At 31.7% G+C, this 14,203-nt stretch overlaps 1 protein-coding gene across 1 annotated transcript in view; it reads left to right on the forward strand.

Moving 5' to 3' along the window:
* The window catches only part of LOC129223271 (synergin gamma-like), a 38,072-nt gene that overhangs the window by 15,607 nt on the left and 8,262 nt on the right, over window positions 1-14,203 (forward strand). The window contains exons 5-10 of the mRNA XM_054857836.1: window positions 29-217; window positions 4,537-4,775; window positions 6,866-7,166; window positions 8,351-9,289; window positions 10,620-10,705; window positions 12,572-12,728. Coding sequence (XP_054713811.1) covers window positions 29-217; window positions 4,537-4,775; window positions 6,866-7,166; window positions 8,351-9,289; window positions 10,620-10,705; window positions 12,572-12,728 — 1,911 coding nt within the window. The remainder of the gene's footprint in view (window positions 1-28; window positions 218-4,536; window positions 4,776-6,865; window positions 7,167-8,350; window positions 9,290-10,619; window positions 10,706-12,571; window positions 12,729-14,203) is intronic.

Raw genomic sequence — 14,203 nt, forward strand, 5'->3', positions numbered from 1 at the left:
TTTTAAATATCTTGTGATATATTTCCAGATTTAGGGGCTATGATGTTGGAGTGCTCAAATTTGACTGGCCCACAGAAAGCAAATAAGTTCCAGAAACCTTCAGTAAAAGAACTTCTACCCACCTCTCTTCCTAAAGCTACTTTTACAGCAAGCGATAAAGCAAGAGATTGGAGAAGTATACAAGATCTTGATAAAGTATTTGTTGCTGAGAAACCAAGTAATTTTTTTATTTACTGTTAGTTTTTAGTTTTCACATTTTGACAAATGCTTCCAGTTTCCACATTTTTCATTTATTTACTGGGAGGCTCAGCTCCTGCGCACCAAATTTTAGCAAATTTGTAATGATATGCCACAAATGTACGAGAGCAAATCAAAAAGTCTTTGCGCCATTTTTTTTGAGCCAAAATATGGCTGGGAATACAAAACGAATATGTGCATTCCCAGCAGTGACAGTTCCTTTAACCGAACAAGCCGTATCTGCTTTTTGATCAGAAGAGCAGAGCTGCTGTCAGTCATTTAAGATGATGGTCCGTCTTCAGGTGTCCACAGCTTATGAACAGTGAAGTGTTATTCGTTTTCTATGGAGCAAAAGAGACAAATGCCCCTTGTGTCTCTCCAAGTGAGTCTCCAAGAGAGACACTTTTCCCCGTGTGTGGGGAGCATTTCCTTGTGAATTGCTATTTGCGTTTGTCCCTTGCTCCATAGAAAACGAATAACATTTCGCTGCTCATAAGCTGTGGACGTCTGAAGATGGACCGTCATCTTAAATGACTGACGGCAGCTCTGCTGTTCTGATCAAAAAGCAGATACGGCTGGTATGGTTAAAGGAACTGTCACTGCTGGGAATGTGCGTATTCGTTTTGTATTCCCAGCCATATTTTGGCTTAAAAAAATAGGAGCAAAGACTTTTTGATTTGCCCTCATAGATGTGGTCTAGCATCCCACTTCTGACACTATGTAATAAATAGCATTCTTTTACAAATAGTGTTAAGTAACTAAATAACTAAATACTTCATTCAATCTCTAAATATATGAGCCATGTGAATGGTCTGACCATTCATAATACATTTATATGACTAGAGTAATCTGTACTAATAATAAAGCTCAAAGTCTCTCTGCCTGGATGTTTGGATCTCTGTGATGTGCGCAGCGCCTAAACCGTTCAGCCAATTTTCATGAAATTTGACACAAAATCAGTTTGTAGCATGGGGGTGTGCACCTCAAAGCGATTTTTTGAAAATTCGATTTTGTTCTTTTTCTATTCCAATTTCAAGAACATTTCACCCAGCAAATTATCATAATGTGGAAGAGAAAATTACGAAATTATCGTAATGTGGAACCGTAACATGGGCGAGCGAATGAACATAGCAAATTGGCAAGAAATTCATCATCCATTATTTGTAAATATACAGGCAAACTACATGATCTTTTAATTTTCTACTACAGGCAAAGACGTGCGGGTACCACTAGTAAAAATATAAAGTATCTGCACATACGACTTAGAACTATCAGAAAACTTGTAATAACGACTTTTATCTTTTGTTCTTTCAACAAATCTGTTTTTTTTTCTTTAATAAATAAGAAGGTTAAAATAAAATTTTTATTATATCAAAACTTCAATATCACTGCAAAAACCATTGATCAAAACAAATCAACATGGTCCAATAAACTAAATTACAACATGCAAAGTGCTAGTTAACTGGCAAACTTGAATACACATGCAAGTCAAAGTGATTGAGTAAATTTTGGTATAATCTACAAACAACATGCTATAAAAAAAAAGGTTTTAAAATGATGTGAATATAAAGCCACATTAATAATTCAAACAAACAAACATTCAAATCCAGTCAAAATGTATAATAATAATTGATGTAAAAAATAATTGAATAATTCAGATTTTTACTATTATAATTGAATAATAGTATTAAATAAAATAAATTAAAAGTAAAGAGTAGGAACTAGTTCCTATTTTTTAAGGATGATCCAATGATATGCATATCTGTTGTGAATGTATCCGCATAGCAGCAGATGTATCTGGGCGCAGCATGCATTTTTATTATCTTACTAGTTTGCCAAACATTACTAAGGTAATCTTTTCAGAAATGAAATTGGATTGTTTTATCTGTTTTTACTAATAAACCATATGAAGTCGATTGACTGGTCTATTTTCCAGTTCGAAAGATCTTTTTGATTCATTAACAGCAAAATGTGTCATATTTGTAACCTATCTATTACAAGTTATGTGAAACTATAGAAAGGATTTCCAAAAATCTTTGGTTTTCATTTTGTTTTCTTTTGTGAAGAATTTGAAAACTTGATTGTTACTTGCAGTAAAAAATCTCTCTGGAATGACCACTCTCCGTTTGTGAACAAGAAGTTCCGTCTAGAACTAGACGAGCCTACTTTCCCGTATACCCATACTACTTTCTAGTACCTGATCAATATTCTCAAAAATAGCTAAAATCGCAAATTTTTTCAAACATATTTTTTTTAATATTTTAAGCTGATTTCTAGGAATAAAATATTCCTTACTTTTCTTCAAAAAAACGAACAAATAAAATAGCAGCACCTTTTAAACAAAGCAGCTAATACACTTCTTTCCATTAAAAAAATTTTTTTAACAGCTTTCAAAACGAAAAAATAATAATAAGTTCATTAAAATAAATACATCATATAAAAAAAATCGTTTCTTTTTCCCCTGTTGCCGAAAATAATTTTTTAAACGAATTAATGCACTTACCAAAATAAAAAAAAAAAAAACAATAAAATGTCAACTTAAAGAAATAATTTTCATTGTCAAAAAAAAAAAAAAATCGTCTGCGCATATTTTTCGAGTTTATTCACCGAAAACTAAATACCTAAATTAAAACTTTAGCGTGAAAATAAAAACAAATCATATCAACAATAATTATTTCACAGTTAAAACCACAGCAGCGGAGTCGGAGTCGGAGTCAATCTCATTTTGGGATAAAAGAGTCGGAGTCAAATATCCAAGAATCGGAGTCAGTCATTTGTCCTCCGTGTATAAATGTTTGCCAAAGCTACGAAGTCAGAGTCGAAGTCGGGGAGTCGGAGTCCGATTAATTGTCGGGAACAGGAGTCAGAGTCAGTGTCAGGTCCCCCTAAATTCTCGGAGTCGGAGTCGGGAGTTGGTCGTCAAGAGCTATTTCCAACAAAGTTTGTTTGAAGTAAATCCGCCTTCAAGTACGGAATCTACATTGACTTTCAGTTTCCCCGTAGGCGCTAATGTTAAGGGATTTGAACTGTTCAAAATTGAACAGAAAATTGTTCAAATCAAAAAGATATCTTATATACAAGTTTTTTATCAAAAGCTTTTTCCTACAAAGTTTGTTTGAAGCAAATTCGCCTCACAGTTCGGAATTGCTTTGAATTTCCCCGTAGGCGCTAATGTTAAGTTTTTTTGAACTGTTCAAAATTGAACAAAAAATAGTTCAAATCAAAAAGTGAAATATGGGAATGAGGTGTCCTCGCCGAGATCTTTCGAACAAAAAAAAGTTTGTTCGAATCGGACTATTCATTCAAAAGTTATTAGGGGGGGACAGACAGACAGACCGACAGACAGACCGACAGACAAACCGACAGACAGACAGACCGACAGACAGACCGACAGACAGACCGACAGACAGACAGACCGACAGACAGACAGACAGACAGACCGACAGACATTTTTCCCCATCTCAATACCCTACTTTCCAATTTTTAATTTTTCAATATTCATTTAATTATTTTATTTATTTTTGACTTTTTTTTGTTTTTCACGATATTTTTAAGATGCATTAAGCCTTCTTGCATGCTTTTTTCTTCTTTTTCTGACTTTTACTGGGAAAGTAGGCTAAAAAAGTTATTGTTAATAGAGGTTGGTCACTTTTAGAGGTTGTTTTTGAACATGCAAAAAACAACAGTAGCGACACCAGTTATAGAATTACAAATGTGTCAACCAGCTACAGGCTCTGAGCTCAGCTTGACTGTTTCTGCTTTCAGTATATTAACATTATAATAAGAATGTATTTAAATAAAGAAACTGAAATTTTTCTTCTATAAAATATATTTCTTACATTATTTTCCATTTTGGAACTGAGATTATTTATTTTTTTGTGAAACAACTTTTTTGTTTCTTGACCTGTTCATCTTTTGGCTAAAAAAATGATTATTGATATCATTATCATTGGCCAATCTGAGTACAACATGGGCCTATGTATTTCTCACCCTTTCAAATAAGCTAAAAACAGATTCTGACCACAAAATGGCTTACGAGTGCTCCGCCCAATAATAATCCACAACTATTCGATTTGTAAATGAATAATCTTATTTTGCAGAAATTCACTTATCACTTAGAGTCCAGAACAGATTAGGGTTGGTGGTACATATATATATATATATATATATATATATATATATATATATATATATATATATATATATATATATATATATATATATATATATGTGTGTGTGTGTGTGTGTGTGTATAATGTATTGTAAATATGGATAAGAAAGTGCTTACATTTTTTCTAGGATTCCCTCCATGGTGCAATAACGAAAATGTTCCTGAAATGTTTCACGAGATTCGTGCATTTGTGACAGAGAATGATAGCCACGCCCCTGATACAAATTTGATTTTCCCTGTGCTTGTATCCTCAGGTCTCCCTCGAGAGTTGCTGGGTCAAATTTGGGAGCTGGTAAATGATTCTGGAAAATCACACTTGACAGCTGCGGAAATGTATGCTGCTTTAGCTCTCATTGCTGTTGCCCAGGTAAATTCTCATGTTTTTCTTTTTTTAAAATCTTATGTTGATGTTTTTTTTTGTGTGTAACATTCTTCAAGATGAGTTATAGCAATCCCTTTAGAGCTACATTCCAAGAAAACTTTTAACTTCCCAAAAGGCAAAAGATTTTAATTCTGTAGAATTAAACTTAAAATAGCAAAACTTTGTAGGGAAAAAAATCACATTTAAGTCTTGAACTGAGTGTGAGAAATGAAATAATTTTCACAGGTACTATAGAAAACTAATTCAGCAATTAAATCTTGCTACATCGTCAAGAGAGATGCTCTTTCTTCTCTGGAAGTCATTGTTATCCACCCAGTCTGTGTCATTTATGATTTTCTATTGATGGTTCTGGTGCATAGATTAAATTAAAACCAGAGACACAGACAAAATGTTTTATACCACAAAGTGAACAAAATATTTGAAGAATTTATAATTGTAGCATCATTAGTGCACTGCCAGACTATTTTAGAATTTAAATGTATTTATCTCTGTTGCATGTAGTACTAAATATGTTATAAATAGGCGAAATCATTGTTTCAACTTCAAAACCCACTATAAACATTTGTTGAAATAGTTTGTGAAAAGAGGGGGGGGGGACCACTTTGAATTTTCTAAATGTTCCAGTTCTAATTTCATAGTGTTTAGTGTAATGATTAAACTTTTTCATGTGTTATCCCAATACTTATACATAATATTTCACACTTTTATCTTTACACAGCAGGTTTAGAAGAGCAGTTTTCTTCATAAACATAGTCTGAATTTTGATATTTTTAATTTGAAATCACGTGATCAATACTCACACAGCTGATTTTCAGAACCAATCCGCGATGTAAAATTTTTCCTGAATCAATGAAAAATGTGTTTTATTGTGCATTGAGTCTAGTTATGATAGGCTTTGGATGTGCAACAGCGAATTATCTGTTGAGGAAAGGAGACAAAACTTTCACCTATATATTTAATAAAAAATATAACTTGGTTCTTATAAGTTCTTTATACGCACTCCCTGTGGGTGTCTTAAGTTTTTTTAAAAAAGATTAAATAATCAAAATATAGTCGAACCTCGATATAAGGTCACCCCTCGGGACTTCATAAAACTGACCTTATAAGCAGAGTGACCTCATAATTCATGTATATTTATGACTGATTTCATGTATATTTATGAACAAATAAACATGTATATGCATTAATTCTTTTTAAAATATAATATGGTCAAAAGTATCAGTAATTAGGTTACAATAGTTTAATAGATTTAAACCAATTAAAACTTTTGCAAGCAATATGAAATTTTTTGAACTTTCATTTAGGGTAAAGCTGCATATGCCCAAGCAGAGAACTGATGTGCAACTTACCTAACTTAAAGCTATCATAAATACAGGACTGATTGGTTTTTTCTTTACTTAAAGCACAATGGTTTCTAATGGGTTTTTAAAAAATTTCTTCTGCTTGTCATTGACTGGTGAAAAAGTGTGATATGGTGATATGTACATGCTGAGTGCCCCCGTTAATGCTTCATATTTAGGGTCACTCTCATAATTCTCAGTTTCTATTGCATTCAGTGCCCCACATGCTGCATTAAATAGGAATACGACTTTTCGCTTTTTAAGGATCGTATATTGCGGAAAATTCTTGGAAGTGAATCTATTAAACACTGAAATCATTTAAAGAAATCAGACAGAAATGACCTTATAAGTGATTAATGTATTATGACCTGACCATATATCCGATAAGATATTACATAGAATTCCTATTCAATGAACTGGGACTTAAGAAAAGTGACCTTAAATGCGGGGTGACTTTATATCAAGGTCTAACTGTAAATGCTTTTATGTAAGATATAGTACTGGGACAAAATTAAAAAGAGATCACTTAAAGAATGATTCAATATTTTTGGTCAGAAAAACAATGTGCGACACAATATATTGCAGAATTTCAAAACACTTCTCAAGTTAATTTGTGAAGGTAAGAAAGAAAAGCCCTCTGTGATACATATAGCTGACACTGTATTCAAATGTAGCTTTAAGTCTTCTTTTTAATCTTGCAATTCTTTTCAGTATGCAATTTCTTTCATTTTATAGGCTGGACATCCAGTGAATTCACTTGATATATTGCACCGACTTCCATCTTGTCCAGTTCCAAAACTGAATTGCACAAAACCTACTCCAGTGCAGCAAGATGTGAAACCTGAGCTTGAAGACTCATCCCATAACATACAAACACCTGCAGCTGGTCCCGAAGAAAAGTCGCAATCAGCAGTTCATGAAGTTATTCGACCAACGGCAATTTTCCCTCCGAATGCCAAGATCACTTCTTCTGATAAAAGTTCTGTTACAGATCTAGAAGAAAGTGTATCCTCATGGACACCATTTTCAACTTCCGGTAATGAAACTGTTTAAAAAAAAAAACTGATTTTTAAAACTAATGCTTAGTTAATCAGTTTAACTAAAATTTTTAACTGATTGAATTTTTTAACTAATGAAAACTGATGAAATTTTTAACTAAATTGAAAATAATTCCAAACTGTAACAATGTAAGCAATATTATTAAGTCTAACATATTTGGGTGAGAAAAATTCTTGATCCTGTATTTTCGAAAAGTAGAAATTGAATCTACAACTAGTGTACTAAAATGGTTGTAGTCAAAAACATTTTCACGGGAGAAAAAGCCTTAAAATATTGTTTTTAGAAAATTAAATAAACTGATATATAACTAGAGTGATTTAAAAAGATTCTGTAACTTTTAAAATTTTATCTGATTTTAAACCAGACATCTGATTGTGATATTTTATTTACATTACTTTGAGGATGATTTCTACTGAGCAAGTAAGAGTAAAACTAGGAGTAAATTAACTCCTATGCCCATGAGGAGTGAGAGGTAGGAAAAATCCATTGTACAGTTCAATAGGGATGAAAGAAGGCAGGAACTATCCATTGTAAATTGTCATTTTTTTTGTTAAGATTTTAGAATTAGGAGATTAAAATTAATGTACAAAGGGTAAATTTTGATGCTAAAACATTTTGAAATACTACATTAATGCTAAAAATTATTCAGTTTTGTTATCATTACTTCATATTTTTTTCTGGGAATATGTTTATGCATAAATATCAAGCATCAAGCTTTTACTGTACTTTATCTGAAATGAAAGATAATTTGCAAGAATAAAGCTAATGTTCATGTTATTATTATTATTATTTTATTATTATTATATGAAGCCAAACGAAAGTTTTGTCACCATTTTTACAGTTGTTGCTATCCTTTCTCTTTTTGCAAGAAATGTGATTATAAGCTAAACCCTGGTACATTGAGCCAAAATTACGTCCAAGGATCACAAGATCTGCAAGCAGCCTGGAAAAACCTATTTGCACAGAATTCTTCTATTTATTTTAAGAATATTTTAATGCAATTTTTTCCAAGCCTCATTATAGTGAATTAATCCATACTAATTGAAATGTATTACTGAAAATGCTAACTCCTACAAAAGAATCCATGCTGAGTGTTGTTGGGCAAAATGAGGTATTCTGTATTTTGAAGTCTTATTTATTATTATTTTTTTAAATCTACAGGCCAAGTTAGTTCACCTGATGATGATTTTGATGACTTCAAATGTGCCACACCGACTGCTATAAATTTTTCAATGCAAACTCCTGTGTCTGCTACAGCTCAAGATGATGATGATTTTGATGACTTCAAGCAAGCACCCAGCATTCCCATTAAAAGCGAAGAAAATAAAATCCCTGAAATTTCCTTAGTTGAGCAAGACTTGATGTCACCAGATGAAGATAAATATAGTGTGTTCAGGTCTCTACAGCAAGATGATGGCACTATGAACTGGGGTAACTTCTCTTGTACTCCTGCTTTGCCAGTTTCAGATGCAAGTAACAAAGCTGAGAAAAGTACTGAAATGGAAAAAACTGAGCCAAATACTGGTTTCCCCAGTTTTTTAATAACTCAAAACTCTGATACTGCTGCTTGTATGAGAAGCGAACTGCCTGTTGTAGAAAGTTCTTCAAAAAATGATGATGATTTTGGAGACTTTCTTCAAGCAGATGTTGCATCCGTTGTACCAACGCAACCAGATACAGATTTTGCTGACTTCAGTAACTTCAAACAAGCTGATAGCCAACAAACGAGCTTCATGTTCAACAATGAAGGTTCTCAGAATGATGATGAATTTGGGGAATTTGCCAGTAGTGTTCCCGTTTCTCTTAAACCAGATGTGGGACAGGAATTCCTTTTCCGCCACATGAAAGACAACATATCATTGGCAGAAAGTCAGTCTGTTTCCAGTTTAGAACTAGGCACTTTTGATGGTGGTGGCCACAGTGGAGAATCCAAATCATCGCTTAGCAGACAAGATTCAATCCCAAGCTTAGATTTAAAAAGTGGTTGTTTAGATACAAATGATGCAGAAGACTGTTTTGGTGAGTTGCAAACTCCAGCTTTTGTTTCAAGAGGATCTAAATCCCCTTCACCATCAAAGGATGTGAAAGAGCCTGAAAACAGTAAATATTTCATTGCTTTAAATTCTAAATTACCATACTTACCCTCTAGGTTAATGTACGAAATAGTACTTAAATAATGTACGAAGTAATTATTTAACAATTCATTTAAATATTTGTTAATTTATTTTTTAGTTTATTTATTTGTTTTCTGAATGCTGATGTAGTATGCTTATTTTTTATTATTACTTTTTTTAATTTCATGTACCTCAAAATTTAATTGTTTTATAGAATCAAGTTGACAGAAATTTAAATCTGGTTTCAGGATAGATTAAGATTTATTACCCCATTTGTTGTGTTTGCTTATGAATTAAGCTTTATATTAAAAACTTTAGAAATTTATAAATTTTAGGTGTACTAGTAAATATACAATTTTTTTTGTGCATTTATGCTTTGTAAAAGAATACACATTTGCTTAAAATTAAAATTTAATTGAGAATAGATTGGCTTTTCTTTAGCACATTACAATTTTCCTTTAAGAGCTGTTCTTATGTTCAGGCAGAACCAAAAAGGCTATTATAGATAAATATATATTTTCTATACCTTTCTGTATGAGATTTTTTTTTTTTTTTGTGTGTGTGTGTTCTGAGATAAACTTTTACAACAGGTCCCATTTACTTATCCTGTTCTCCAATAAATTATGTCATTAATGTTCAGAAAAAAAATAATTCTAATAGTAGAAACATAGTTTTGTTTTTGGAGACTTTTTTTTTTTAAACTGCCAATTCAAATGTAAATGTCTACCTTTTTACTCACCGTGCACTATTATAAATCTAACATGTTACATTTAACATAAAGCAAATTTTTATGCTCATGTTCTCTTTCCCATTTGTACCCCCTTAAAACACACGTAGTGAGTTAAACTCTAATGAAATTTGTTTTAAAATACGGTATTGTCCAAAAGGCTATAGTTAAAAAAAAAAAAAACATGCATATGTGCATAACAATTGTTTACTTTTTATGTGATATGTATTTTGAATCTACTATTTATTCCAAGGAAAAAGATAATACTATTGAAACATAAATGTAGATTGACAATTATGTTTGCTATGAATTTGCATTAAAATTTCCATGCATATGTTTCAGAGTTGCATAGAATTCCTTATTCGGTATAAAGAATTGCAGCTAAGTAAAAAAAAGCTTTCTTTTTAATTACATTACTAAATTTTATTCTACTGTAAAGTAGGTTCTTTGAAATTCTGAAACATGGGTATGAAATTTATGTCGAAAATTTAGGCTAAATGAAATTGAATTTGTCAGTGTATACAATTCATGCTGAGATAATTCAATTTTCTTAAATGTTTAATTTATAATATCTTAATTTATTTTCTAGATGTCAACTCTACAAATATTGGTTTAATGTTTTCTACCCCCTCTGTTCCACTAGTGGATAAGTACAGTGTAATACGATCAGAGGAAGTAAGTTGATATCATTTCAAATGCATTTTTTAAAGAATATATGCGTCCTTCGTATAACACGGTACTTGTACAACACGGCTTCGATATTACGCGGTATCAAATTTGAGATTATTATAACACGGTTTTGATATTACACCGGTACGAAACTTGAATTTAATGCTTCATGATTTTGATACAACACGAATGTTATATATAAAAAAGATGAAATTTCATTTTTCTTGAATACATTCTGTTACTGTTCGATAACTCTAATAAGTTTTTACTTTGTTTTTATGAAACTTGGTTTCGATATAACACCGTACACATCCCTTGATTTACATTATTTCTAAGTTTCGTATAACATGGTTTCGATATAACACGAAACAGGGTTTCAATACAACCCGATACATATTGACGTGAATTTTACTATGTACATGATTAATTAGTGTAAAAAAAAAGTTAAAAAGTTATTTTAAAAAAAGTTTCATCTAACACGGTTTTGATACTACCTGGAACGAATTCACCCTGTTATATGAGGGACGCCTGTAAATATGAATACATTTTTATTTGGATTATCTTTAATATGAAAACTTTTGGTTAATTTCTAAATGATGTAATTAAGAAAACACATTTTTGACTTATAAATGTATTCATTATTTTTCTTGAAACTTCTGTATTTTATTATTATTGTTTATTCATTTTTTTTATTTTTGTGTATATGACAACTATGCAATTTTTCACAAATTGATTTATCTAGAAAAAATCTTGTGATTTGAATCTTCAACATTCAGCTAATAAAGTTTGCTTTTATTTATGCAAAATATATTTTTTCCATCAAAAAAATTAAAAAACACTTTAGTTCTTATGTTCTTCTATTTTTTATATTATTTAATTAATTTTCCATTTTTCCATTGGCTGTCAAATACTCTTGTTTTTGTATAATGACGTCGTATGCATAAAATTGAAAGTACTTTAATTTTTTATGTATTAAATAAGTAAAATCGCGTAATATTTTTCAGGTTTTTCAAACAATAAATTGTGAAAGCCTTTGGAAAAATGATGAGATTTAAGTAAATTTGTTTTCTTAATATTTTTATTTTGCAAGCACACCACTAATGGCAGTTAGCATCTATGCCATTAGTGCTCACTCTCCAATATTTTATGATAACAAAGTTAGAATCACTTAGTGCAGTTGGCCGACTAGAATAACAGAGAGTGCAGTCAAGTGAGTCGGTGATATCGATTGGTAAAGATGGGACCTCAAACAGACATGTCCTACCAACAGTTTGAAATAAGCTACTGCAATTTTTCTAGGGAACTCAGGAACGCAAAAAGGGTCCACGTTTAAAATTTCCCATCTACCTCCTTCAAAAACTCTACATCTTTTGATTTAAAATTGCATTTCATGATCATTAGTAAAAAGCCTTGAATAGAGAAAAGTCAAAATTCTTGTTTATCTTTGGGTCATATTTTTTAAAATTTAAATTTTTGTACATTATTTAGTTGGAAATTTGACGACTTTCCATGGGAATATGAAGAGTTATCAATGTGTTGCACCTATTTGGAAGTATTTTGGATCATACTGTTATATTTAATCTGGAATTTAAGATGCTCAAAATAATCAATCAGAAAAAATCACAACAATTTGTAATTTTGAGATTAGTCGATGCCAATGCATAACATGAGCCATGCGTAACATAAATTTTCTATGCACAATGCGTAATGTTATTTCCTACCATTCTATGCTCATGCGTAACAGTCATTTTGTTTTAAGTAAATCTTGAATTTTCATTACCTTGTCAAACTTTATTTTTTTCTCCCTTATGTTTATGGGATGTAGATACTTGTTCGAATGTTAATTATGTCTTCTTATTTTCTCCTTTTAAGAGGAAGGAAGAGGACCCTCATATCAGTAGTTGGACTAGATGCTTACAGAGTTCCTTAAATATTTTGCAAAACACTAAACGAATTTTTAACCAGATGAGTTGCAGCTCGGTTTGTAATGAAGTATTATCTTCAGAAGAAGGAGGAAACTATATAAGAAGTAAGCCCAATGTTCAAGACTTCAAGAAAATGTTTGGCTTGTGTATATATATCCACAACATTTCATTTCTAATATCCTTCTGTCAATACTTTGTTGTGGGAAAGATATTCAATTAATTCTTTTATGAATTCATGATTCATGGTTTCAGCAATAAATGCCTGCTAGTAGTCAGTAGAGTGTGCAATGTGCATGCTCAAATTGATCATTCAGAAAAATTCGGAATTTCATTTGGTAAATTGAAAGTTTCCACCATCCCAAAAATTTAGGCTTGGGGCACCCATGCTCACAAAGTGCAGAAAATAGAAATGACTTGATTCAGGGAAGTGAGGGGCGGGGGGACTCAATGAAAAAATAATTATGTGTAGCCGGCTGAGCTTTTTAAAAATGTGCGGTTGAATAAACTCATTTAGTCGCCAAGTATGAAGTTGAGTCACCAAGCAGCAAGTGGCGAGTGATTGAAGATTAAGGTTGAGACATATTTCTGGTCATCAGTGACATAGAAATAAATTTATTTGTCACCACTCCTTTTCTTTTTCTAGTTGCCTTTATTATTATTATTATTATTATTATTTGTTTTTCTAAACAAAAAAAAAAAAAAAAAAGTCAACTAAATGAGAAATTAGCTTTTAAGTTGTTACTACAACAGAAAAAATAATAGTTAAATGATGGTCAATATTATATATTTAATTAATAGTATTAACATTAATAACTTAGTGAGGTTGGGGAAAGTAGTGACTGGTTGGCAAATGATGCTAATATTTTTAGTTGCCACATTGTGAGTGGCAGCTGCTACTCTTTAATTCTCATGATACAGGTTTTTTAAATATTTTTAAATAGATCTTATGCCATTCAGGCATCAGTGAAGTAAGATAAAGAATGTGTTATCTATGTCACAAAAAATCAATTTTAAATTTCAGGGCAATTTCACTTTGTGGTGTCAAAACATAAGTTTTTTTTTTTTTTTCTTTTTTTTCCAATGGGGCTGTGTAAGAAGCCATTTAGCCTTTACCAGATCTAGTGCCCTCCTTGGCTAGGCATCACTCTTTCATGTGACACCATTAAGGGGCTGATGTATGACACAAGTTGCTTTTGACGCCCAGTTCCGACCAGATGGAGGCACCTGGGCTTTCTTTGATGTGAAACTGCACTAGGAATTTTTAATTTTGCCGAGGGAATACAAACCCAAACGAATACCCCAGGGATCTTTTACATGCCGCATAACCATACGACATGGGCTCTGATCATTTTCTGCATCTCAAAAATCCACTGACTGGCCACCTCGGGTCAGAACCCGGGTCCAAGATGTAGAAGGCCAGCGCCTTACCAGTTTTTCATTTGTTTAATACTAAAGATATTATTCTAGAAGTTAAAATTTGTGTATAATACATAGTTAAAAACATTTTATGACAAGATTACTTTAAAATATTGTATTAATTAGCTACTGAAAAGCAATTCCAATCAACAAAAACAAATTT

Source organism: Uloborus diversus, chromosome 5 (assembly GCF_026930045.1).
Source record: "Uloborus diversus isolate 005 chromosome 5, Udiv.v.3.1, whole genome shotgun sequence".
NCBI classification, from domain to species: Eukaryota; Metazoa; Arthropoda; class Arachnida; order Araneae; family Uloboridae; genus Uloborus; species Uloborus diversus.